General features: G+C 40.5%; 1 protein-coding gene across 3 annotated transcripts in view; it reads right to left on the bottom strand.

The window, feature by feature from the left end:
- The window catches only part of camsap3 (calmodulin regulated spectrin-associated protein family, member 3), a 34,784-nt gene extending 9,259 nt beyond the window's left edge, over positions 1-25,525 (bottom strand). For all 3 annotated transcript variants that reach the window (XM_080043479.1, XM_080043480.1, XM_080043481.1), the window contains exons 1-4: positions 25,068-25,525; positions 14,396-14,658; positions 6,666-6,806; positions 6,346-6,429 (exon numbers count right to left, since the gene is read on the bottom strand). In XM_080043479.1, the coding sequence (XP_079899605.1) occupies positions 6,346-6,429; positions 6,666-6,806; positions 14,396-14,658; positions 25,068-25,200 (621 nt within the window). In that variant the 5' untranslated portion in view covers positions 25,201-25,525. The remainder of the gene's footprint in view (positions 1-6,345; positions 6,430-6,665; positions 6,807-14,395; positions 14,659-25,067) is intronic.
- Positions 25,526-25,594: the final 69 nt, after the last annotated feature.

Here is a 25,594-nt window from a genome sequence, read left to right as displayed (position 1 = left end):
AACCCAATAACGAAAGAAAAAGTCAAGCTGTATCGTTACTGACACCCCAGAGAAGGAGAGAATAGAGCAGGAAAAGGCAGCTAGCATGAAAAAGAAAAAAAGGCAACAAAATGAAAGCAACCAAGTGCATCCCAATCAATACCAGCTGCCAAGGCTGCTGCACTCCAGTGGACTCCACCCCAACTAGGGAAGAAGAAACAGAAGAGAAAGAGACAGGAGGAGGAGCCTTTTTGTTTGGTTTGTATGGAAACGTTCTCCAACAGCCGTTCAGGGTAGGCATAGGAGAAGTGGGCACACAAGCTCTGCTTCGTTGGAGTGAGCAGACCTTACATTATCCATCACTGTAAGGCCGATTCACACAGGAGGCGTTTGTCGTGCCTGCTAAAGCATTCTCAATGCAGAGAAGACAAGCGGGTGCACTCCCGTGGAACTATCACTTCCGTGCTCGTTGAACGCGTGCACGCACTCGTAGGAGCCTTTGTAATAGTTGAGAACTGTTTATCTTTTTGACGCGTCACTTCACACGGGGAGCGCAACGTGATGCCGCAGGGCCAGGCGACAACACGAGCGGAATGTCGCCTACCGTGTGAAACGGCCTTAACTCTGATAGTGAATGTGTGTAGCATAGTAGGCTATTATTGTTAGACCTATTTGTTTTGTTCTTTATGTTGTTATATAGGCTGGTCTTAATATGGGTTTCCTGTTCATCTTCCTTCCTCATTTTGTGTTAAGATGCATTAAGTTATGTAGGCCTAATTGTCAACTTGACAATGCAATTAAACTTTCAAATTTAGTTCTGCTTTCTTTCCTTCTTTTTAAGATGTTCAGCATTACGATAACATTGTGAGGGGGCGCCCTTAGCTCAGTTGGTAGGGCGTCCCCCACATGGGCCTCGGCCAGCAACTGACCCGGGTTCGAGTCCAGCCCGCGGTCGTTCTCTGCATGTCACTCCCCTCTCTGCCCCATTTCAACTCTGTCTGTACACTATCAATAAAAGCATAAAAATGCCAAAAAAATACCTTAAAAAAAATATATATAAATAACATTGTGACAAACAACCCCATAGTGTGTAACAACCATCCCTGTGATGGGGTTGGTTGTAACAATGTGTCTTTGATGGTTAATTACTTCTTTATTACAATAAGTTGGAAAATGAGAGGCATACACATTTCAAGCCAATGCCTTAAGCTTCAATTTAATGTAGACATGACTAATGAAAGATGTTTTGGTGATGAGCAATTCACACTAGAGTAAAAAGTGTGCCTACCATGCCCGTTCTCCACTATGTATGCAATTTGAATATCATACACTCACCGGCCACTTTATTAGGTACAGCGGTTCAATTTCTTGTTAACACATACACTGTGTGCAAAATTTTTAGACAAGTTGTATTTTTGAGGATTAATTTTATTATTGAACAACTGCAGTGCTCTCGGTCAATCCAAAATGTTAAAGAACCTAAACCTGAATGTTTACGAAAGTAAAAGTGAGGTTTTGTCTTTCTTACGAGAATATATATATGTTTTGCTATTATTAGGCAACTATTAGTATGCAGAATTATTCTGCAACTAAATAAAAAAACGAACATTTTTCCATCTCACTTGTTTATTTTCATCTGTTAAAGTGAGAATAATAAAACAACTCAAAATGTACAAATAAAAATTTCATTCAATTTGACATGTCAAAAAAAAAAAAATCAGTGACCAATATAGCCACCCTTCTTTTCAATAACTGTCACAAGCCTTCCATTCAAGGAGTCTGTCCAACTAGCTCATCTTTAAAAAAGGCAACTATTATCTTTAAAGATGAGCTAGTTGAACCTTTTCGGATTGAAGATGGCCTCAAAATCAACTCCCAAACCTACTGCCAGTTTCTAGAAGATACTTTCTTCAAGCAGTGGTACAGGAAAAAGTCTGCATCTTTCAAGAAGACCATGATTTTTATGCAGGACAATGCTCCATCACATGCATCAAAGTACTCTAAGCATGGCTAGCCAGTAAAGGCCTTAAGGATGAAAAATAATGACATGACCCCCTTCCTCACCCTATTGAGAACCTGTGGGCCATGCTTAAAACGGGATATTTACAGTGAAGGAAATCAGTACACCTCTCGGAACAGTGTCTGGGAGGCTGTGGTTGCTGCTGCACAAAAAGTTGATCGTCATCAGATCAAGAAACTGACAGACTCCATGAATGGAAGGTTTGTGACAGTTATTGAAAAGAAGGGTAGCTTGGTCACTGATTTCTTTTTTTGACATGTCGGACATTTTTATTTGTAAGTGTTGAGTTGTTTTATTATTCTCACTTTAACAGATGAAAATAAACAAGTGAGATGGGAAAATTTTTGTTTTTTTATTTAGTTGCAGAATAATTCTGCATACTAATAGTTGCCTAATAATAGCAAAACATATATATATTCTCGTAAGAAAGACAAGACCTCACTTTTACTTTCGTAAGCATTCAGGTTTAGGTTCATTAACATTTTGGATTGACCGAGAGCACTGTAGTTGTTCAATAATAAAATTAATCCTCAAAAATACAACTTGCCTAAAAATGTTGCACACGGTGTATAACTAATCAGCCAATCACATGGCAGCAACTCAATGCATTTAGGCATGTAGACCAGGGGCCGTATTCACAAAACATTTTAAGGCTAAGAGTAGGTCCTAATGTGCTGATTTAGGAGTAACTCTCAAAAATATGGGGCGTTTCAACTCCTAATTTTAGGCCTCCTAACTTTTTAAGATAAGTGTAATTCACAAAGCATTTTAGCGCTAAAACTAGCTCCTAAATCTATGAAAAGCTAAGAGTCCTCGAGAGGTGTCCTAAGTCACTAAGAGTAAATCACAGACAACCATTTGATGGTGTTTTGGAGAGGTACTGAGCTTTACAAAAGGTACCTTAATAGCTGTAAGGGTTTAATGATCTTAGTAAAGCTATATTTAGAAAGTATAGACACATTTATATTTAGTACATTTATATAAAACATTATTTATTAAGTTTCTTTTCCTGCAGTTGCTTTGGGTTTACGATGCACTGAAAGTTTCTGTTGGTGTCACGTTTGGGTTTAATTTGTTACTAGAGTAGGCCTACATGTGGCGCTTCGCAGCATCTCCTCCGTTCCACAGGTCCGCTACTGTATAATTGCGCGTCTCGCCTTTTTCCGCATGCACTTTACGATTTCGCCGGCTGTTGTTTCTAAATTGTGAATTTCCTGGTTTGTCGCTGTCTGACTATTGCTGCATAGTCGCCGTTGAGAATCAAATCATTGTAAAATTTAAAATGAACCTAGACCTATGTGGCGCTATTGTAGGCTAATTGTGAACGAATGTGTGGGAAACCCTGCATTATCTTGGTTTCATGTTAAATCAGTGTCACTTTTCATTAATTGTATATAAAAACTCTTTACTTTAATACAGCGACACAAAATAGATATCTCCCACAGTGTTTCAATCATAAATTCACTCTTAGCTCTCATTCCCTCTCAGCCAATCACTGTGGGCATAGAAGGTATGAACATGACATCATCCATAGCAACAGGGTCAACACCACCCTCTATTCTTAGTTTAGGAGTCCCTCCCATTCCTTAGTAAAAATTGGTCTTATCAGCTTTGTGAATAGGTTTTAAGAAATAACTCCTTACTAAGAACTTTTAGTGCTCCTTAGGAGTACTCTTAGGGGCACTTTACACTGTGAAAACGTGACAGTTTTCCAGTTTTTGGTTTAAAAAAAACCCCGTTCAGACACAATTTATCTGACATCTTCACCCGTACACAAGTTTCAGAGGAAACGGGCCGAAATCGCTGTAGCAGCAGTGCCAAGCCAATAGTCAGCGGTGACACAGCCTAGTAGATAGCTCTTCCGGTACAATTTTATGCATAAAACCTTACTGTAACCGAAAAGTAATGCCACTAACGTTCATAAAGCGGTTGGTGTAAGCTTGGGGTTACAAATATTGTAAAAGACAAGCTTTCTGTCCTCTTATTTCACCGCATTGAACTCGTAAAAACAGAAGACTTGCTGATAGTGAAGGGGCTTCGTGAGCGGATACCTTCCTGTTAGGCGTACTTCAAAATAAAAGTCAACTCACGTGTGTCTCGTGAAATGCTATTAATGTTTAGCCAGTGAAATGCTTTTACTTTGAAGCCGTAGCCTTAATGCTCCTTTTGTTGAACAGTAGCCGCTAGCTTAACCGCAGCACGCTGATAGTGTTTTTAATGTAGAGAGAGCCGTGTCCCTGGCATATAGAAGTGACACACGTTTATTTAGCTAGAAAAACAGGCAGAGCACAAATCTTTCCCCAGCCAAAGTGGCGGGTGGTCTCAATAACTTACTGCGGTAATCGCTTGGACTAAATTGGCGAGTGTTAGCCTATATTTTAGCGCTGCACGACACTCTCCGCTGATCACAGTGATGGTGCCGTGGAGACACCGTTCATGTTGTCTTCTAACTTTATAACTCGCTTGTGGGTATTTTGACAGCAAATGTTATAGACTACGCATGTGTGAGGGTGGAGCCGTGACGTCAGCGTTATCAGGGGAAATGGTTTCGGTGTTTACAGGAAACCAAAACCGTTAAGTTTTCCAAAAAATCCTCCCTGGGAGGTGATCTCAAAAACCTGCGGTTTCATGCCTGCGTTTGCTGTTTTCCTGTAAATTATATAGTGCAACCGCGGGAATTTTTCCGCGTTTGCACCGTTTCATGTTGTCGTGTAAAGTGCCCCTTAGTGCTAAGATAAAATGTTTTGTGAATACGGCCCCTGGACAGGATAGTATTATTGAAGTTAAAACTGAGCAACAGAATGGGGAAGAAAGGGGGATTAAGTGACTTTGAACAAGGCAATGTTGATGGTACTAGACGGGCTGGTTTAAGACAATACAAGACATACAACAAAGGTATGCAGAGTACCATCTGTGAACGCACAACACGTCCAACCTTGAAGCTGATCGGCTACAGCAGCAGAAGACCCCACCAGGTGCCACTCCTGTCAGCTAAGAACAGGAAAATGAGGCTACAATTCACACAGGCTCACCAAAATTGGACAATAGAAGATTGGAAATATCTTGCCTGGACTGATGAGTCTCGATTTCAGTTGCGAAGTTCAGATGGTAGGGTCAGAATTTGGCGTAAACAACATGAAAATATGGATCCATCCTGCCATGCACCATCAACCATGCCTCTTTCAAAGTAACTTAAACAACCTCTATTTCCCACTCTGATGCTCCGTTTGAACTTAAGCATGTTGTCTTGACCACGTATAGATGCCTAAATGCATTGAGTTGCCGCCATGTGATTGGCTGATAAGCTATTTGTTTTAAAAAGCAATTGAACAAGTGTACCTAATAAAGTGGCCGGTTAGTGTAAAATAATTGGATTATGAATTAGAGGTGGTAATGTTCACAAATTTGGGTTAAAAATGGCAGTGAATTAATCAGAGAAATAAGAAGAAGGTTTAGTGAGAATAAGGTTATTTGGAGGCAAGGGAGAGGATTTTTTTCCAGGTACAACTAAAGAGTATAGACAAACAGCCCACTGTCATCAGGGATCAGCTGACTAAAAGCATGTCTCTGTTTACCCCTAGCCATTGACACAAACACACACCTCTGTTGTACAGAAGACCAGAGGAACCGGTTGCACATGGCAGTTTAAAGGCCACTGAGTGCCAATTGTGATTCATGCCCCACTCAAAACAACCCCTTGGGTGCCCCTGTCTTGCCCCGCCCTATGAAATTTAAGGTGTTAAGTGCAATTTAATGCAGATGAGGATGTGACACATACTAGCATTCTCACACCAGCAAATGGAAGAAAAAAATAAAATAAAATAAAAATTACTGACCATCAGATATTTACTGATACATTTGATGAAGACACTGGAGGAATGGAGGGACAGGGGGAAGGAGCAGAGGAAAGGAGAGAACTTACAGGAATAAGTTTCCAGTACCAGCGATTAGGACACTGTCAGAGAGGAGGGGGGAACAGGAAACAGAAAGACAGGGACATAGGGAACAGTAGCAGAGGAAAAGGTATTAAGCCTATAGTGGAAGAGCTAGACAAACAGGAGAAAGGGTTGTGATGACAGCAATTTCTGGAAATTATGAGACACCTTTGTTGACAAAGCAATGACATTTCCCTTTATATTTTGCTTGTAAAGTATGAGTGGGTAAAGGCCTACAAGTGCAGCAGTACCAACACTATGAACATAATTAACAGCAATTTTTTTTTTTTTTTTTTTTTTTTTTTTTTTTTAAATAGCACTGAGTGCATGATCCTGGACAGATTATCATGTGTGTTTGGATATGATGATGTTTAACAACAGAGACAGTAATATACCTAATGCCATACTCACAAGGGGAACAGGTTGGGGCTCTGTAGAGGCCTGCGACGAGTCATTCTGGGCTACTTCGGTAAGTTCTCTCAACTTCTGGTTTAACTAAAAGCATTCCAAGAAGACAAAATAGTAAAACAGATCTATAGTATGAGGTCTTGTCATATTTTTAAAACAGAGTGAGAAATACAGCACCCTTTTTTCTGAAGCTGAACAGACACAGGAGCATCTACCACAGAGGTCTTAGGAAGATAAGTCTGAAGAAGTATTACTTTTGAAAGGATACAATAAAGAAATGCAGGTCTGAAACTAAAATGATTAATCTCTGGCTTTCTCCTTACCCCATTAACCCAATGAAGCAGAGCATCCTCCCAGCTGGAGGCTCCACCCAGAAGCTTGACAGAACCACATGTCCTCACTGCAGTTACTGTTTCCATGGCGCCCACGGCCATCAGGGCATCTATCACTGCCAGGTGAGCACTCTGCACCAATCACATGGGAGAAGGAAGAGAAACAGTCAGAGGTGGTACCAGCAGTATAGCCCAGACAACATCAATCAATTACAGCTAACAAAATAAAACTAGACACCGATATTTCTACTGTTCCAGCAGGGTATTGCTTACACAGATCACCTCTAACTGCTGCTGCGCTACCATTTTTTACCAGCTAGAGGTCGCCAGAAGCCATCTGTGAGTCATCTTAAACCCCGACAAGAGTTTTTGGCAAGCACACACACAAACACACAGAACAGTAGATGAACTTTGGACCTACAGTATGTTTGTACAATCATTAAATAATTGCATAGGCAGTGGACCTGTAATATGATAACACATGTCCAAGGACTGTCATTCCTCAGTTGCTTTACCTTTATTTGCCTTCTCTTCAACGCGCTTCCCTTCCCCTTTGTATAGTGAAATATTGCTGCATGACTCATGTCTAGAAGACTGCAGGATAAAATGGGGTGTTGTAACTAGATCACCAGGAAGCACAACATTGAACAGCATTTTCTGTTAGAAACAGGTGATCCATGTCTTTTCTGCAGTTTTGGTGTATAAATGTTTTTGTCAATTTAAAAAACTGTAATACTCCGTTTATACATATTTGGCATTTTAAAACATTTGTCTCAAACAGACAGTGTTTATCCACACACAGAAAAGACCATTAAAGAGTTCTTCCTCATGGCTTCAGCGCATTAAATGTACTTACAACATTATCAGCTCAGTCTGAAAGAGTGCCTTAAGTCCATAAACCTGTTATCTCATTAGAAGTTGTGAAGATAGTGCCATGGGGTTGCAATCAACAGTACTTTCTATGTCTCTAAAAAAGAGATAGAATAAAAGTAGACAAATGACACTGTGTTTGTCTACTTTTATCCTAGCTCTCTTTTTTACAATGAAGTTTATTACAGTAGCTTGTAAATAAAAGTTTCTTCTAGTTTAAAAAAAGCCCCAACACATGCTTATTAATCAAGATGAAACAGAGCTAGAAAAACAGAAGGGGGAAATTATTAATTGTGAGGCAATTCTATAAACGGCTCTTTAAAAATAATCATTCTTCATTGTTTACCAGTCAATTTGCCTTGATGACAGCAAACCTGTTTCACTTTTAGTTGCCATTCAACTGCAGTACTGGCGCCCCACTCCCCTTACTATTGGCTAACTGCAACAAACTCCTTGTTATAATAATTAATTTGGCCAACAGAGAGGACAGACAGGTCGCAAACACCCTATTCCTGTCATGGGGCCAATCTTCAGCTTTGAGCCTAATCTGTGCAAATCAGTGCCTGTTCCCTTTTAATACTAACAAATTCCACATTAGAAGCCAGACATTCTTGCCTAACCTCTTACGTTGCCCTAGATGGATACTGGTGGCAGTTCAGCTGCGTGCATGAGCCCTCTCTGCATGTCTGCCTACTCAACCCTGAAGTAAAATGCTGACCTAGGCAGACCCAGTCCTGGGGCGAGCAGGTCAGGCTATGCCAGCAGAGGCCTGTCAGATAGCATTGGGCCAAGCTCTCTAGATATGCTGCAGTCACTGGGAGCTGTGTGGCCCTGGCTAGCCTGCTCTCCCAACCTTGTTTCCAAGACAAGGACTACTGATTGTGTGTCTGTGACATTACCTGTCTGCACAATTAAAGTTGAATGGTCTGAAAAAATGGACTAGACACTTGGTGTGAAAACAAAGTTATTTAAAAGTCGTAACATATTTTAGGGGCGCCCTTAGCTCAGTTGGTAGGGCGCCCCCCCGTGGGCCTCGGCCAGCAGCGGACCCGAGTTCGATTCCAGCCCGCGGTCGTTCTATGCATGTCACTTCCCTCTCTGCCCCATTTAAAAATCTTGGGAAAAAAACAACAACATATTTTTCACAAAGCGTAATCATAGGTTGGAGCAAACATCATTGCGTAAAAAGGAGACAGGATGACAAAGAGAATAGGAGGAAATTAAAAAGAAATAATGACAGACTTAAGTGAAAGTGGTCAACCCTGGTGTCATGCTGTACAGTAGTTATTCAGATGAGAAATTAAAGGGTAATTCATGATCAAAAGTCCAGAATGAAAAAGGTTGCTAGTGCATTTCCCATTACAAACCCAGGAGAGCTCACTAATCTAAATCACAAGTCTCTCTAATGAGAGGGGAGAGAGGAGCAACTCATGAAAACCAAGCACAGAGCCTGCCAGATCACCATAACAACCAACCAGCTGACCCACAATGCATCTCAACACAAGCCTGATCGCAGCATTGCTCCGTGCCTCTGGCTTAGCACCATCTCTGTGCTCAGAAGCATTCAGCCAGCAAACAGTTAGCACCCCACAAACCGATGTAACAGAGGAAAAACTAGTAACCAATCAATTAACTTCATAAAAGATGGAATCTTTATGGCTTTATTTGGCCAATCTGCTTGCATAATTGTGTCAACAACTGAGTCAAACAAAGACTGACATATTGTGGATCATTAAGTGAGATTATGATGAGGCAAAATCTGATTATGTCTGAAATATGACTTTACCCCATCCCCCTACCCTGCCTAATGCCTACAGAGGGGACAAACAGGGGGATCAGGCAGGTCTGGGGCTCAGCCGGGGATTTAGGCTGGAGGTTCTCACAAAGCACATGGTTATATGAACACTTATATATGACCTGTATGCTTATCTTAAGCAAGGAATACAGTACCCGTCTGAAATAGCTTCATATCAAACTCACATATGGTAAATAAATTAAATTACTATTCCACATTTGGTTCTCAGTAAAGGCCCAAAGCAGAATAAATGGGGTAAGATGATGGTGAACCTTTCTGGTAGTCTGCAACTTTTTTCAACCGAGCCCCTGACTGATGCTCACTTGAGCAGAAACTGTGGACTCAGCAGTATGATTTAAGTCAAAGTGTCAGTGCCTATCCAAAACCAACAGGGGACTGGGAAGAGGGTTAGCTGCATTATGGCTACATGACTTACTTTGACACTGTGGGAACATATGTTTAACCCAGTCTCTAGAATGTGTAAACCCTGTACTATTGCTAATTATGATAATAAAACAAGAATACATATAAAAAGAAAAAGTCAGTGGTCATCTCTGGCGTGTCATTTTATCATGGATGATGACGTTCAGTCTGCATAATAGATTATCTCTAATCTGGGCTGGGCCACCACCATAAGGACAGTTACCACTAGGACACACACACACACACACACACACACACACACACACACACACACACACACACACACACACACACACACACACACACACACACACACACACACACACACACACACACACACACACACACACACACACACACACACACACACACACACACACACACACACACACACACACACACACACACACACACACACCCCCCTTTCAGGGTATCCCTTTGCCCTATAAAGATGCTGGTGCTAGTTTGGGTTGCAGTCGCCAAAGTAGGGCAAAAACTGATGTATTAATACTCTTGTAGGTGTTAAATTGACTTTATCAATCTAGCTACAAAGTTCCTTTTTGGTTTTGTAGAAAATATTGCAACTCAATGATACATCATTTCTAAAAGTATAACCAAATATGTGCAGAGTGGATGGGTTTTACAAGAACTCATCAAATCATTTGAACAAAGTATTTATACAAAATCTCCATCAAATTTCAAATGTAACAAAGTAAGACATGTTAGGAATAACGTATTTGAATAATTACAACATAGAAAAAAACAACTGAAGACTAAGTAAATAAATACATATTTTCTTCTTTCCTGAGATTTTGTCAACATATTTAATTGAAGAATCGGCCCTATCAAATAACATACAATTCAGGGGAAATCCCTTTCCATTTATCCCAGAACACACAGCTCACAACATCCATTTTCTTCCTGAATGTTTTTCTATCTAATTATTGACAAATTGTTCCCCCTTTAGTCTAGAAGCAGGCACAAAAGGCAAATCCTTCTTCATCCCCTAGCGGTAGTGAACAATTTGTTGAAGGGAATAATTACTGGACAATTCATCTATACGAGGGGTTCTCAAATTTTTGATAGCTGAGGGCCAATTTAGGAAGCCAACATTGGACCGAGGGCCGCCGAAGGAAAAAAAATTATAAAACTGAAATAATTTCAATGGCCAGCGTCTTTGCGTCTTTACAGTTTACATGTATTGGTCAGCATCCAATACTGTGTAATTAACACATTTAAAGTAATAAATGAAGGGCTAGGTCTCATTTCAACATTGGGGAACACACATTAAAAGCGGGGGTCTGGGGGTTGTCCCCCAGAAAAATTTGAGGTTCGAACACTTCATTTTGTGCATTTTGGTTAATTTTTATGCAGTAATAAGTGTCTTCTGTATTTATTTATTTATGGTGGAAATGTTAAGGAAAAGACAACTCGCTCCCATTGACACACATCTAATGGAATATAAATCAAGGCACTGAGGCATTCTGTACTGCATTAAAATATTTATTTTACTTTATTGTTCAAAACTTTCTACACATTAAAAACGTATCACCTTTTGGAGTGTTTTTTTGTAGGACTCACTACTCATGATACAGCAGCAGTGTTAACTATTATGACACTATACATTGGAAATAAACAGGGTGGGCTATCAGCAGTCAACTAGGCAGATAGTTCCATGGCTATCAGCAGCTAGCTAACGTTAGTTTGTTAGCTAAACTTTAGGCAAAAGAGTTAGAAACCAGATGTTAGCATCCATCCTTAGACACTTGACCTAATCTAATTCACCTTGAATGTGAGAAAGTGCATCGTATTGGGCTTGACAAGCTTACTATCTAACAACTTACATTGGGACCACTACACTGCCTGCTGCACTGCGGGAGGCTGACCAGCCGTCTGCAACGAGAGGCAGAGGCCAGCCGAACTTCGCAAGTTTAATAAGTGGGGAATGAATACAAACAATTAGGAGGGATATTTAAGTGTTTCGACCCCTGTACTGTTTTTACTGTTACGGGGGACGCATCCCCTCCGTGCGTTTCAATAAAAAAATAAAAATAAAATAAAATATAATAATTTTTCATTTTTTTTTTTTTTTTTTAATAATTCATAATTCAATGCGGGCCGCGGGCCGCCCGCACTTTGAGAACCACTGATCTATACTGATCATAGCACCAACTGTGTAGTTTTGCAATGAGCATGTCAATGCCGCTCCGTACTGATACAGATGGAACAGCAACGATGTGTGATGCATCAATGAAGATATGAAAAGTCAACAACATTGCCATGGCTTGGTAGATTTCATTTATCAGCGCAAAGCATGACTCAATATACTTTTTTGCACATGCACTATATGCTACCCTCTTGTCTGACACAGATATTTGAAGCTTTAATATACAGCAGTGCTGCAGTAGAGTGCTGCTGTTCCAAAGCTATTTACTGGCAAAGACCCACATTGAGGCTCCATCGTTCTTACGCTGCTGCAGCATGACCCAATTTCGTTGCTTGCCACACTGTACGGTACCAGTCAATGGCAGACATGGTCAGTGAGCCGCCTAGGGCCAAGCAACGACTGAAAGTCTCATAAAACCAAAGCAGCATTAACAGTAATAGCCAAAATAAGAGTAACGATTTGGATTTCCAGCTGACCATGCTGGCCTGCTCGACTGGAAGCATCAGCCAGAACACAGACCCAAGCAATCTGACAAATTCATGCATACACAAAATACAGCAACATCATGCATGTAAGAGATTTACTGCATCATGTGGCCATTATTGCTCCAAAGATCCCCATGAACCAAAGTGGCTAAGGAAACACAGTTGTAAGCCATTTTCGGAGGAAGATAATCTGTATGAAGGGAGGTTTTGCAGTAAAGCGTCCCTGCTACTACAGACTGTTATGATTCCTTGAAAATAAATGTAGTTATCTAGGTTTCAATGTTGAATACTTTTAGGAATATATTATGCGTGTACTTAAGAAAGAGAGAATAAGAGAGGGAGGTCCATTGTCATGTGCTAAAAGGAAAAACCAGTTACTCTTGATTTAACTCACTGAGCCAGCCCAGGGTGTTCCCTCGACACACTATATAAAGTTTCACCAGAACTGTTTACCCATTGTTCTGCAAACTGATCTGGACCATCCATTGAATCAAGACTCTTCCTCTATCACACACACCCGCAATTAAAGTCATCTTTGTGTCACCATGACTGCCTTAGGCCTTGTTCTCACGGCAACACGAAACGGTGCAAACGCGGAAAAATTCCCGCGGTTGCACTATATCATGTACATGAAAACAGCAAACGCAGGCATGAAACCGCAAGTTTTTGAGATCACCTCCCAGGGAGGATTTTTTGGAAAACAACGGTTTTGGTTTCTTGTAAACACCGAAACCATTTCCCCTGATAACGCTGACGTCACGGCTCCACTTCACGTATGCATAGTCTATAACATTTGCTGTCAAAATACCCACACGCGAGTTATAAGTTAGAAGACAACATAACATGCACGGTGTCTCCGCGGCACCATCACTGTGATCAGCGGAGAGTGTCGTGCAGGGCTCAAATATAACACTCGCAAATTTAGTCTATAGTCTTATTAGTAAGTTATTGATACCATGCACCCGCCACTTTGTCTGGGGAAAGATTTGTGCTCTGCCGGTTTTTCTAGCAAAATAAACGTGTATAGCTTAGGGACACTGCTCTCTCTACATTAAAAAACACTCCATAGTTCACAGCGGTTAAGTTACTGTTCAACAAAAGGAGCATTAAGGCTACGGCTTCACAGTAAAAGCATGTCACTGGCTAAACATTAATAGCATTTCACTGGACAAACGTGAGTTGACTTTTATTTTGAAGTACGCCTAACATGAAAGTAGCCGTAGCCGCTCACAAAGCCCCTTCACTACCAGCATGTCTTCTATTTTTACGAGTTCAATGCGGTGAAATAAGAGGACAGAAAGCTTGTCATTTACAATACTTGTAACCCCAAGCTTACACCAACCGCTTTATGAACGTTAGTGGCATTACTTTTCGGTTACAGTAAGGTTTTATGCATCAAATTGTACCGGAAAAGCTATCTACTACTACCTTGTACCTGGCAAGGCATGCTTACTACAGCGATTTCGTCCCGTTTCCTCTGAAAACATGTGTACGAGTGAAGAGGTCAGATAAATTGTGTCTGAACGGGGGTTTTTTTTTTTTTAAACCAAAAACGGGAAAACTGTCACGTTTTCACCGTGAGAACAGGGCCTTAGTCCCAACAGCTGGATCCATTCAACCCCTCAGATCAATGGGGGGGAGGGGGGGTAAGGGGGTGAGTTAGAATGAGTGTTTTTTTCATGTCCTTTAATCCCTAGAATCCAAGCATAAACAAGCTCCTATATCAACAACCAAGCCTACTGTACCTCCTTCTTTTCTACAGGCTCCTGGATTGCAGAGAATCTGGTTCCACAGGAGGAACCATTCCCCCCTTGGGGTGATGTACATAAAACAGTTTTCTACCCAAAACAACAGTTTTGACAACTCCTTCAGTCAATCCATGCAGGGCACTACCCACAATACAGCATGTCAGACTTGTGTGGGGTCATCTCACCTATTGTTTGTATTGTATACTGTTAACATAACCAAACCATAACATTACCATCTTGATTGGTTTGTGTCGGAGGTCTGCATCAGTCACTGGTGTGTCCTGTTCTCTGGAGACTATTCCTCTGTCAGTAAGTAGCTGAAGCAGGGCAGTGTTGTCTTTGGGCTGTGCCTCGGCTCCAGTGCGCCCTGATAAAAGGCTGTAGGTGCGGCAGTAGACCTCTGACGACTGCAGGAGGCGCGTGACTGGTGGTTTAAGGTGCTCCTGCTCATACTGGTCACAGTAGAATGGTTCACGCAGTTCTGCAGGGACATTCTCTACCGAGACACAAAACATAGAGACACTGTTAGATACGTTACTGCAGCAATGGTTCTAATGTGCAGGCATGCAAACTCATAAGCCATGAAAAAGGTTACATGTCCCAAAACAAACCTCTGTAGGGGGTTCTGGGGGCATTCCCCCCCGAAGATTTTTTAGTGATTTGAACATGTAAGAGAAGCAATTTGGTGTATTCTGGTGAAGAGAATTAAGGACAAAGAAAACTTTTATTTTTTCAGATGAATATTAAAATAAGCAAAACAAGTTGGTCAGCCAACCTTCTTGACTTTTCCCATACAAAGTGTGTCGGTATTTACCAAGAAAAACGATAAAAACAGCTTAGAAGGGGGCGCCCTTAGCTTAGTTGGTAGGGCGTCCCCCCCATAGGCCTCGGCCAGCAGCAGACCCGGGTTCGATTCCAGCCCGCGGTCGTTCTCTGCATGTCACTCCCCTCTCTGCCCCATTTCAACTCTGTCTCTACACTATCAATAAAGCATAAAAATGTAAAAAAAAAAAAAAACAGCTTAGAAAAACGGTAAAAAATGTAAAAAAAAACAGCATTAAATAAGACAGAAAATAACATGGAGCCTCAAATCAATCACACCAAATTCTCTTACAATAAACTATTTATATTGTGGCAAACAGGATTTGCATTATCTTTGCTACACAACCATTAATCAAACACATAAAAATACACTCTGTAGTCACCCATAGTTTCTCTTGTGTTCACGCTCACACACACACACTGGAACATAACGGTGCAAAATATGACGATAGTGGAGGAAACAGGTGAGTGTGTTGTTTCAGCTCTGATCTGCTATAATCACTACATTCACCTCAGGTGTGTCGGCCAGAACACCATGCACCATTCAAAAACCGTGAAAACAGCAATAGACAAAAGCACATTATTAACTTGAGGTGACACGTTAATCTGCAGTGACAATCCACAAATCGCGGCCGTTAATCAGTGTGCGTATAAATCAATGCAAACGGCCGTAAAACAACGGTTGGCAAACTCCATGAATTTATTTATAAAAGTGATTCACATAAACTAAGTAGGCACATTAACACGGTAAAATAATAATACTGCGGCTACTTGCACGCTCCGATAACTCGGAGAGGAAAAAAAAGTCAACTTCCCTGCAGACTGAGGTATGTGATTTCTGATTGGTCAAAATTAACATGAGCTGTACACTTTGACCAATCGGAGCGAGGCTCCGATTCTCTGTTCTTAATGGCTGTTGGGACTGTCCATTCACTTTGGCACGACTTTGTTGGTGTAGAGCGTGTCAGGGAGGGCTCAGAGGGGAGGGACCAAAGAGAACAAGTGGAGTGGTTGAGGTATTTGTATTCGAATCTCTATCCCAACTGCCATTTTCTCCCCAAACCTCCACCCCAGCTTTAATGGCAAATATTGGATCCGATTGGCCAAATGACCATCAATGCTTATATGATAGGAGTTACCATCAGTCAATCATAGACACACACGCACTGTGCTGGCCATCAGACCCCCCACCCCAAATATTTTCTTAGAGGATCTCCACGAATCACATAGGTGGCCGATTTCGTTTCCATAACGACAAATTTTGACGAAAGGTGACTAGTTTGCGTGCCTGATTATGTGACAGCAAGATTTAACAAACACCATGTCAAGGGACAGGGACTGCAGAAATAAAATGAAGTTCTGATAATGGCTTTCATTTTGTCATTAGCAGTCCCCTTCATTCTTCAGTCGAAGATCATCTTCAGCATGTTCTATTATTGCAGACCTGGAAACCTGTTTTCAGACAGGTTCAGTGGCAGATTAAGACAGTTGGTGTATACCCTAGAGCGATAGGGTATATACTCATATGAGTGAGTAGAGCAGAGCAAGCATCAAGGTCAGTGGGGCATGATCAGCTCAGAGTTTGGCATTTGAAGATTACAAGAGGCTCTGCCACTTGTTTCTGTTCTTTTTAAACCCCTTGCTTCAGAGAATAATATTATTGTAGCACTGACGTGATTGCTCTGAACCTTTACGACATAAAAACTTTTAAAATCAAAACACAAATTTTTTTGTCTGGTCTTCCTGGTAAAACATCACAGCAAACATTATCCTAGAAACATACAGCGGACACACCCTCTGTGGAACAGGTTTGTCTGCATCCAAACCAAACCAGCAGCACACTCAATAGCCTTTGTGTCTGTGCAAACATAGTGTAATAAGCATCTCACTTTTTTTTAAAGGCCATTGGAAAGAAATTGACAAGCTGAATTATAGTCTGCCTGAAAAGAGAAAGGAGCAACTTATGAGCTGAGATCTGATATTGTGCGAAACATAGAAACAGGGGTTATTACAAGAGAAGTGTCACTAAGCTGTTGTATTATCAAGTAATGTAATGGATCCACTGACATCAGAGAACAGAACAAAACATGCAGCTTCAGAGATTAAACAATGGCCCCTTCCCCGTGCTCTCACTTTCACTCCATGATGACAGCTGTATGACAATAATGTCAGTCATGCCAGAAGGCCCATTTCATTGTAAATATGCTCGTGTGTAGCCTACCAAAACAGCAATGCTAACTTTACTGCTGTAAACACTGCACACACACCAACCAAAATGTAAAACTTTAATCTTAGCTACACCTATTTACATAAAACATGTATAAGAAGTGTTCCCACAGTGACGTGTTAAAAAACAAAAGTAATAAAAACCCTCCCTAAAGGCAAAGCAGAATGCAAATGTCAAAACTCAGTGAGATTAGAACCATCGATAGGAGTATGATTTTCCTATGAGAAAGTCCGGCCATGAATGTGACACATATGCCATGGAAAAAAGCTGAATACAAATTAAGTTGCAAATTCATAAACAGTTGTGTAAAATACAAAACACATACAGTAAACACATCAAACTATGTCAATAGTCATTGGATAAAGCACATGACAGCATGTTAAAAGGAATAGGAGGCAACAAAAAGAATGACCAGCCGAAGGAATATGAAGGTACTTTTATCTTGACATCAATACACCTCCAAGGAAATACTTTGGTTAAAAACACAAGCGTGTGTGTTTGCATAAACTGGAGCAACAACCTTTCTGTCACTATCACAGGTCATGTGGTCAGTGCTTATCTACTGGTATGAGTAAGACGGTGGGCCTCTACGGATTCTCTTTTTTGCATAGGAAATTTCCTTTCCTAACGAGATGACCCGGAAGTACTTGGCGGAAAGGTGGTTCGAACTCCAAAAATGCTTAGGAAAGGTGCCTCGATGCATCCTTTAGCATAGGTTACTACTGACCAACCTTTACGAAAGGAAAGGAGATAGTTGTATCCCATAATCCTTTACGGCGGCAATATATAGCATCACGCCACCGACGGAGAGAGGAGAAGAGAAGAAAGGAAGATTTTACTCGACTAAAACAAAATAATCACCCCCCCCCCATAAAGATAATAAAGAACTCATAAGACCAACATAATAATAGTTATTTCCGTAGCACATAATTTACACCATAAGAAAATAAAATGCCAACTTCACATTTAATGAGGACTACTGGGGGGCAGTTCATTTCAACAGTGTCGCCTCCACATTTGAATTGGGATTCAAGTGGCCTTAAATATTCCCCTTGGCTAAGTCCGACCTAAGTGATTCTCACTTTGTTGGCGACAACCTGATTGAAATCAATATGACAAGAACGCATGGATTGAAGGAGCGCTTGTTGTGGTCCATTTTCGGAAAATAGTGTAGTTTCATGCTAAAGACTCACGTCAGCAATACTCGCAGTCGCGCAATGATGTCGGTTAGGAAAAGTGGAGTTGAATTAATTTTAAACAGTGCTGTCTTTTCCTATGTTCAAAAGGAAGCACATTTTCATCTCTCCTTGACCCGATGACGTTTAGGGTTAAGGTTCAGTAAAGAAGGCTTAAAGGTTAGGAGATTTGACTATTCGTAGAGGCCCATTATCATGGTGGGAGAGTTGGGAGATTGTAGCCTACTTCAAGTACAAAGGTTCAAGCAAGCATTTACAATCTACTGAGGAGCTTCTCACCGAGAGAATTGCCACCTGCAGGCAAACTGTGCTGCAACTGAACCATGATCACTGCTAACTAAGATTTTCTCTACAGCAGTGTCACATGTTGTTATATCATCACACAAAAACAAACCGAGAAAGGCAACCAAGTCTGCAGTCAATACGTTAGATCCCATCCAGCTGATAAAAGAAACCATTTGTCCTTCTACTACAATGACTGATTGAACTATGCTGCTGGTGTCATGTCACAAACATTATCACATGTGTCTTGACAGTAATCAACTAATACAGAGCAACATAAATACACCCAAAGAAAAGGTTGGATGACATAAGAGTGCCACACTGCAAGTGGAACAGTCAGCATTGGATTTAAAGAAGGTTACAGTGAACATTAAGTAGCTCTCTTTATGAATAGCACAATTTCTAGGGTGGCAGTTGCTCCGTCAAGTCCAGCATGCATTACTATTATTCCGTAGCTTGAGATCTGCACTGCCAAGGTGTGCATGAGCAGGGCACTGAACCCCTAACTGCTCATGTTTCCTGACCATGTGGCAGCCCATCCCTTTGACATCCATTCACAACAATGCATGTCTTCAGGTCATGGTGTGTGTGTAATAAAAGAAAATACAAAGTGAAAACATAACATTTCCCCAAGCTGAGTTGATAAAGTAATTTTCTTCTTCAGTACAGAAGCCTGCAAAACCTGTTTGATAGTCTCACGTTCAAGCTTAAATCATTTGTTAGAGCTCAGATATGTTCAAGTGTGAAAAATAAGCAATGGTGCAAGATGTTCAAAATTAACCATCCCAAAATTATGTAAAAGGCATCACCTATGTTTTCTTACTATGCCTCCTTAGGAGAATATTTTAGCTGAAACATCCTCATGTAATGGAATCAAACAGACAATTATTCACATTTATTTTTAGGACAAAGCAGGTACTGTTTTGTTGCCCAAAAATCCAGATGTAGCTGATTTTTTGGAAACTTTCACTCGACTACATTTCAAAAACTAATTTACCACCACATTTATAGGAAGTTTGTCGTTACTTGTTACGTTCAGTCTACGAAGCTTTGAAGTCAGCTGTTAATTTTTTTTATTTTCTAAAATGCAATTGCTCACATGAGGAAACCAATCATAGAACTCCCTCTCAGCTGGTTTTTATGCGAATAGCGAGATACGTCATCCAGGCGCACTCCTTCAAATAGACCAAATTGTGGTCATGGTGACGACAGGAGATAGAAAACAATACAAAATCAGAAAACCCATCGTCATATCTCGCAAACAAACTACATTTTGGCTTTTAAGGACTACATGTCCAACCCAAGAAAGCATGTTAAGGTATATTAATGTTATTTTCTCACCAGATCAACATTTAAAAGTATTTTTTCAAATGTAGTCATTTTTGGATGTTTATTTGATGAGTCATAACATTATATTTTGAGCAAGATATGTGTCACTCACTTCCATTATTGTCTTGATGGAACCTGAGTCCTAGCACTTTGTACTTTTGAATACTTAAGTCTTTTTAAAAGCAAACACTCTGGTACCTTAACTTGAGTAAACATTTGACTGGACAAATGGCACTTGTAGTTGAGTAATATTTGACCAAGAGTATCTATACTTTGACTTAAGTACTGGGATTGAGTACTTTGTCCACCACTGCTTACATCTGAATACTAGTTCTGAGTGATGTGCTAATGCCATCATGAACACTGTGGCTCAGATGACAAGGCAGCACTCCAACATAGTAGCTTAAATTTGCACTAAAGGGCCTGCATACACAGAAACACATCCTACAGTGGGATGACATTGTGAAAGCTTGAGATACTAACAGGAAAACATTGGATGAAAGAGCGACAAAGTGTGCAGGATGCATTCTCAGCAAGTATCTGTCATGCAGAAGGGTCCTAAAACAGCAACTACCCAACCAGAAATGTTTATACTCATCAACGAGATCGGACCTTTGACGTCCCTGTGTGGTGTGACAACTAACGCGCCCCACACACATCCTGCGTCTACCTCTGGAGCGCGTCGCGTTACCTTACTGCTGCCTCTCTCGGACTTTTCTCGGACACACATGCAACGTCTCAGCAGCTGCTGCTGCTTGTTGGAAGTTTTATTTTGAAGGGGACACCAGGAAATGGTGAAACTACAGCGAAAGCTGCCAGTATGAAGTCAATATGACTCTCAGCAGAGTATTTCAAAAATCACTTTACTGATTTATACGGGAGAGAGAGAGGGGGGTGTGGTCGGGGAAGAAGAAGGCCGTAGACACAGATAGAGCAACGGAAAACTGTTGCGCTCATCATGATCTTTTTTATTTCTTCACTATATTGGATCTCTATATGTGTCATTTATCCAAAAATGAAATGCCAGAACTAATTGAAAATTAGGTTTTAAATCCCTCGGATTTTGATTGCACAATTAAATCGTGAAATAAAGGGATTATTCGCGTATACGACTGAGGGATGTTTTATTTTGAAATAAACACACCGGGTAAACGTGTAACTAGAGTGAATGCTGCTGGTATGACTGTCAGCAGAGTATTTCTCTATCAGTTAAAGCACAGAGACGCGAGAGAGACGCGCTGCTCTCAGAAAAAAATAGGCGAGCCTCCTGAGGTGAAGGGGAGCGTCGCTGCAGACGTGCCTCCGACGCGCCTCAGCAGTGCGTCTGAGGTTGGATGTGTGCTCGCTCTACGTTGATTTCACAGTCTGTGACCAAAAGTCAGACGCAGACGCGAGGTAGACGCGCAGTAGAGGTAGGATGTGTGTGGGGCGCGTTACTTCTCTAACAATTAAGTTTTGCATTAACTTGTAACGTGCTGTGCAACTCAGTAACTGTATCGAGGGAGTTTACCAAAGCCAAAAGGACTTCTTACCTCTTTAGTAAACAAGAATAGCAAGGTAACAACATCCTCCTCAGGTCCTTGTCTCTTGTTGACTCACTACACTTACAATGATTGGGACAGGAGGAGTCATTTTGGGTTTTCAGTAATCCAATGAGCTTTGTAGCTAGGTGGAGCTAATTTGCTATAAAAAAAACAAGAACAAAAGGGTGTTGAAACATTCATGTAAAAGGTAGTTTGGCTTCATAGCTATTGATTACCAAACCAGGGAATGTTAAGCTGGACCATAAGATGTTTCATAAGGGGTCATTAAATTGTTCACTGATTAGATGGATTATAAACGTGAACAAATTAAGATAGTGGCATAGACTCAAAAAAAAAAAAAAAAAAAAAAAAAAAAAACATAATTTACATATAGCATCCCAATGAACATGTCATTTTGTCACATGTATGAACATGTGAGCATGTTTCTCCAAAGCCTAAACCAGTGAATCCAGAGTTTCTGGTCTCATTCCAAGTGTAAATGTTAAAATGTGTAAAATAGTTTGAGTCATCCTTAATCTGTCAAGTCATGCGTCAACCTCTTTTCTTTTAACTTGATAGAAATAATTATACATGAATTATATGTTATATATCACCTCATAAGCAGGACATAAACACTGAATAGCTGGATAACTACCACGTAGGTGTAATACATATATAGTTAAATAGATTTAAATAGAAATAGGCCAGTATTTGCCAACAAACACTTCCTTGCATCTATGACATATAAAAGGCCACCAGTAACCCATTACAGTATATTAAAGCATCTTATGATGTGACTTTATTCTGCTTCTTAACATTGTTATTATGAAACTCCCAAAAGAATGTTGCTGGGCAAATCAAACACAGTATAGGGAAAACCCACATTGAGTGATGTCTATTGCCAGAGCAAGGAATTGTGGGAATGGCATGATCTCCGTTTCTTTAGTAAACAGATTGCTCTATGTCCTTAGCTAAAGGAGACCAAAAAGAAAATTGCTGCAGCTCTTTCCTTATCCCTTTGAGAAGGTTAAGTACTATGTTTAAATTTGTTAAGCTTAGGTGGGGTTGTAAATTGGTACTCTTTTAAACAGAGAGGATCAACTTTACACTATAGGTTTGGTTGTGGTGATTTTTTGTGAAGGAACTGTATTCAGTGCACTTGCTCTTGTAGCCTTGTAATGGTTTTTTTAACGCTAACATAGGTATTTCAGTCCAAGCCTTTCTACGCAGCTTTCAGATTATTAAGATTGCGTATCGATTCATTTAAGGTCTATAAAAACTGGAGAGATTTTTGAATGTAGTTATTAATAGGGCTGTGAATCTTTTGGAATCCCACGATGCGATTCAGATTCCTGGGGTTATGATTCGATTCAAAACGATTCCCGATTCGAGTCGATTTCTGGATTCAGTTTAAAAGAGGATTTTAGGATCTACTCCAGTCCACTGTGTGCTAAAAGGCGTTATGGCAAATTATGGCATGAAATCAAATTAAAGTCCATGTCTATTTTAATCTGAAGCGTGTAATGCATGTGATTTTTAAGGCAAGTAAACATTACTGGGGGCAGCAAAATACATGTTTAAAAAATAATAAAAAAATCTATTGAATTAAAAAAAAACTCTTTTAATTATATATATATTTTTAATCGCTTTAGGCAAATTATGAATCGATATTGAATCGCAGGAGACAGGAATCCAATTTTTTTTTACATGAATCGATTTTTTTCCACCGATGTAATCAAAAATACATACAACATAACGCGCTCGACTCACAATGAAAAAACTGGGTGCTGGATCTTTCAGCAGAAAATACAATCTTTTAGCAGAAAATATAAAATAAAGATAAGGACAGTACTCCAAGTTTACAAATGTATTTGCAAAACAACAGAGACGTTTCGGGCCAGACGCCCCTCTTCAGTGTGCAAATGGCAATCACTGCAAGGTGTGCCCAATTGTAGGTCTCTAAATAAACGCAAACATGAAGTTACACATCAATACCAATCAATCATAGGATACTGTCTAGGAAGAAGCAGATTGAAAACAAAATCTAAATTTAGGAGTAGGAGTAATATACACTGGGAAACCCAAGTTAATATAAATAAGAAAATTATTAAAGATTTTATTCAAATAATTGAATATTTTTACTTAAATTATGATTGTTTTTTTAAATACTGCTCCCATTTAAACCTGTCTAACTTTAAATAATCGTCCCCCTAATTAAGTTCTGTATGGAATGTGTGGTATATGAGAGTCTTAGAAGCCATTGTATTGCAATGAGTCAGACATTTTAAATGTTGTCTATAGTCATCATTAGGTTAATTGACCAGGAAGAGCTGACAACCAGATGACCCAGTCTGCTGTGATATCAGTTGTTCTACCCAGATGAGTTTTTGGGAAGGGACTTGGTGTTATTTTTACTTGCCAGCAAATGAGTATAGTAAGGCAATTACTAAACATTGTATTGACACAGTATTGGTCCTCATTGTCCTGTAGCTTGGTTTGGGGAGTGACTTTGACCTGTGGGTGTGATTGAGTTGTTAAACAGAGCACACAGAGGCTACAGCAACCTATAGTGCTAGACCAAGCCTTGCCTGGGATTGTGTAAAATGCAACTCATGGTGTTTGAGTAAAATAAAGTTAACCCAACACGAGTGTTTTGTAGGCTACCCTCATTAGACACGTGTTTTAACTTCTGGTAAAATAAAGTAAGGGAGCATCATCATGCCGTTCTCAATTAGGGCAGTTTTGGTGTCTTCTTTGGGGTCTACATAGGGCATCAAAACAAAGAGACTTGTTATCACCTCAGGGTCAAAGATGAAACTGTTTTAAGACATGTCTAAAAAAAACTTAAGTGTCTTATGAAAGCCTACGTAGGCCTACGTAGAATGCAAATAAAACAGTTTTTTTAGTTAGGCCTATGTTTTGTATCATAAAGGCTGGGTGGTTTTCGACTAAGGATACTGGATGAAACTCTGACAAATTGTGATGGTATAACGGCCATTCACAAATGCACAATAAGCTTTTATACGCAGCCTTGATCCCAAATAGGAATTGTAGACGAAAATAATGTGTTCACATTGGCAACAAGGGGCTGTCAGAGACAGAAGAACGACATTGAAAACCCTCCACGCCCCATGCCATGTCTGTGTAACCGGATTAAAAACATACCCAGTAATTTGTGACTGAAGCCTGGCGGCTGGAAATACGACAAAATGGGTTAGCGTGATAAGGCCTAGGGAGGAGGCCCGTTTCTCTGTCAAACATTTACCTAGAAAATGTGACCACACATTGAGTGAGAACAAGTGAAATGTGTCAGTCAAAAAATGCATACAATGCATGGTAGGCTACCCCTTCTGCTCTTTGTGCTGAAAACCGCTGAGCTATCCTACACTACCCTGCATGCATTTGTTTTTCGCAACACTGCATAACAAAATATAAATATATTGCCAAAAAACAAAACAATGGTGTTATTCATTCAATCCGTATAAACATAACTCACTGGGCCTGCAGCCTAAACTAAAAGACCTACCTGCACTGCCGTAGGACTTTGCCAATAGCCATCCAACACTTGCGCATATTTTTGCTTTGGTACAGTCATACAAATCCAATGGTTTTATGTCTGGGACCACAAACGTCTTCCTCGTGGTAGGGGAGTCCACCATAGCGAGTCGGTAAAAATGGGAGCGTGCAAAAGAAAGGCTTCAAACAGTATCAAATATTCAAGCAATCATTCTTGTAGCGGACTATTCCACGCGACCGGGGCTGGGAATGTGGGAAAAGGTTTTGTCGGGTAAATATCCGCCCCGAGATGCTTCCAGGTCGGTTTATGTCCTTTTTAGTGTGGTTAAGGAGATGAAATCCCTGTTAAATGAAACCTTTCGACCAAGAAAAGCCCAGAGTTGCCGGGTTGTTAGATAAAAACGCACTATTCCCCTCGTTTGTTGCCCTTCTTCGTCCGCATTGCCGTGTAGTCAGTTGACGAGAGCAGCTCCACTGGGAGCCCAGCTGATGACTGACTACCAGGTGCTCCACACTGGGATCAGTCACTCATCCCGT

The sequence above is a fragment of the Ammodytes marinus genome (genome assembly GCF_949987685.1).
Source record: "Ammodytes marinus genome assembly, chromosome: 16".
Taxonomy (NCBI): Eukaryota; Metazoa; Chordata; class Actinopteri; order Uranoscopiformes; family Ammodytidae; genus Ammodytes; species Ammodytes marinus.
The sequence above is the reverse complement of the archived record's forward strand: the minus strand, read 5'-3'. Positions and strand labels throughout refer to the sequence as shown.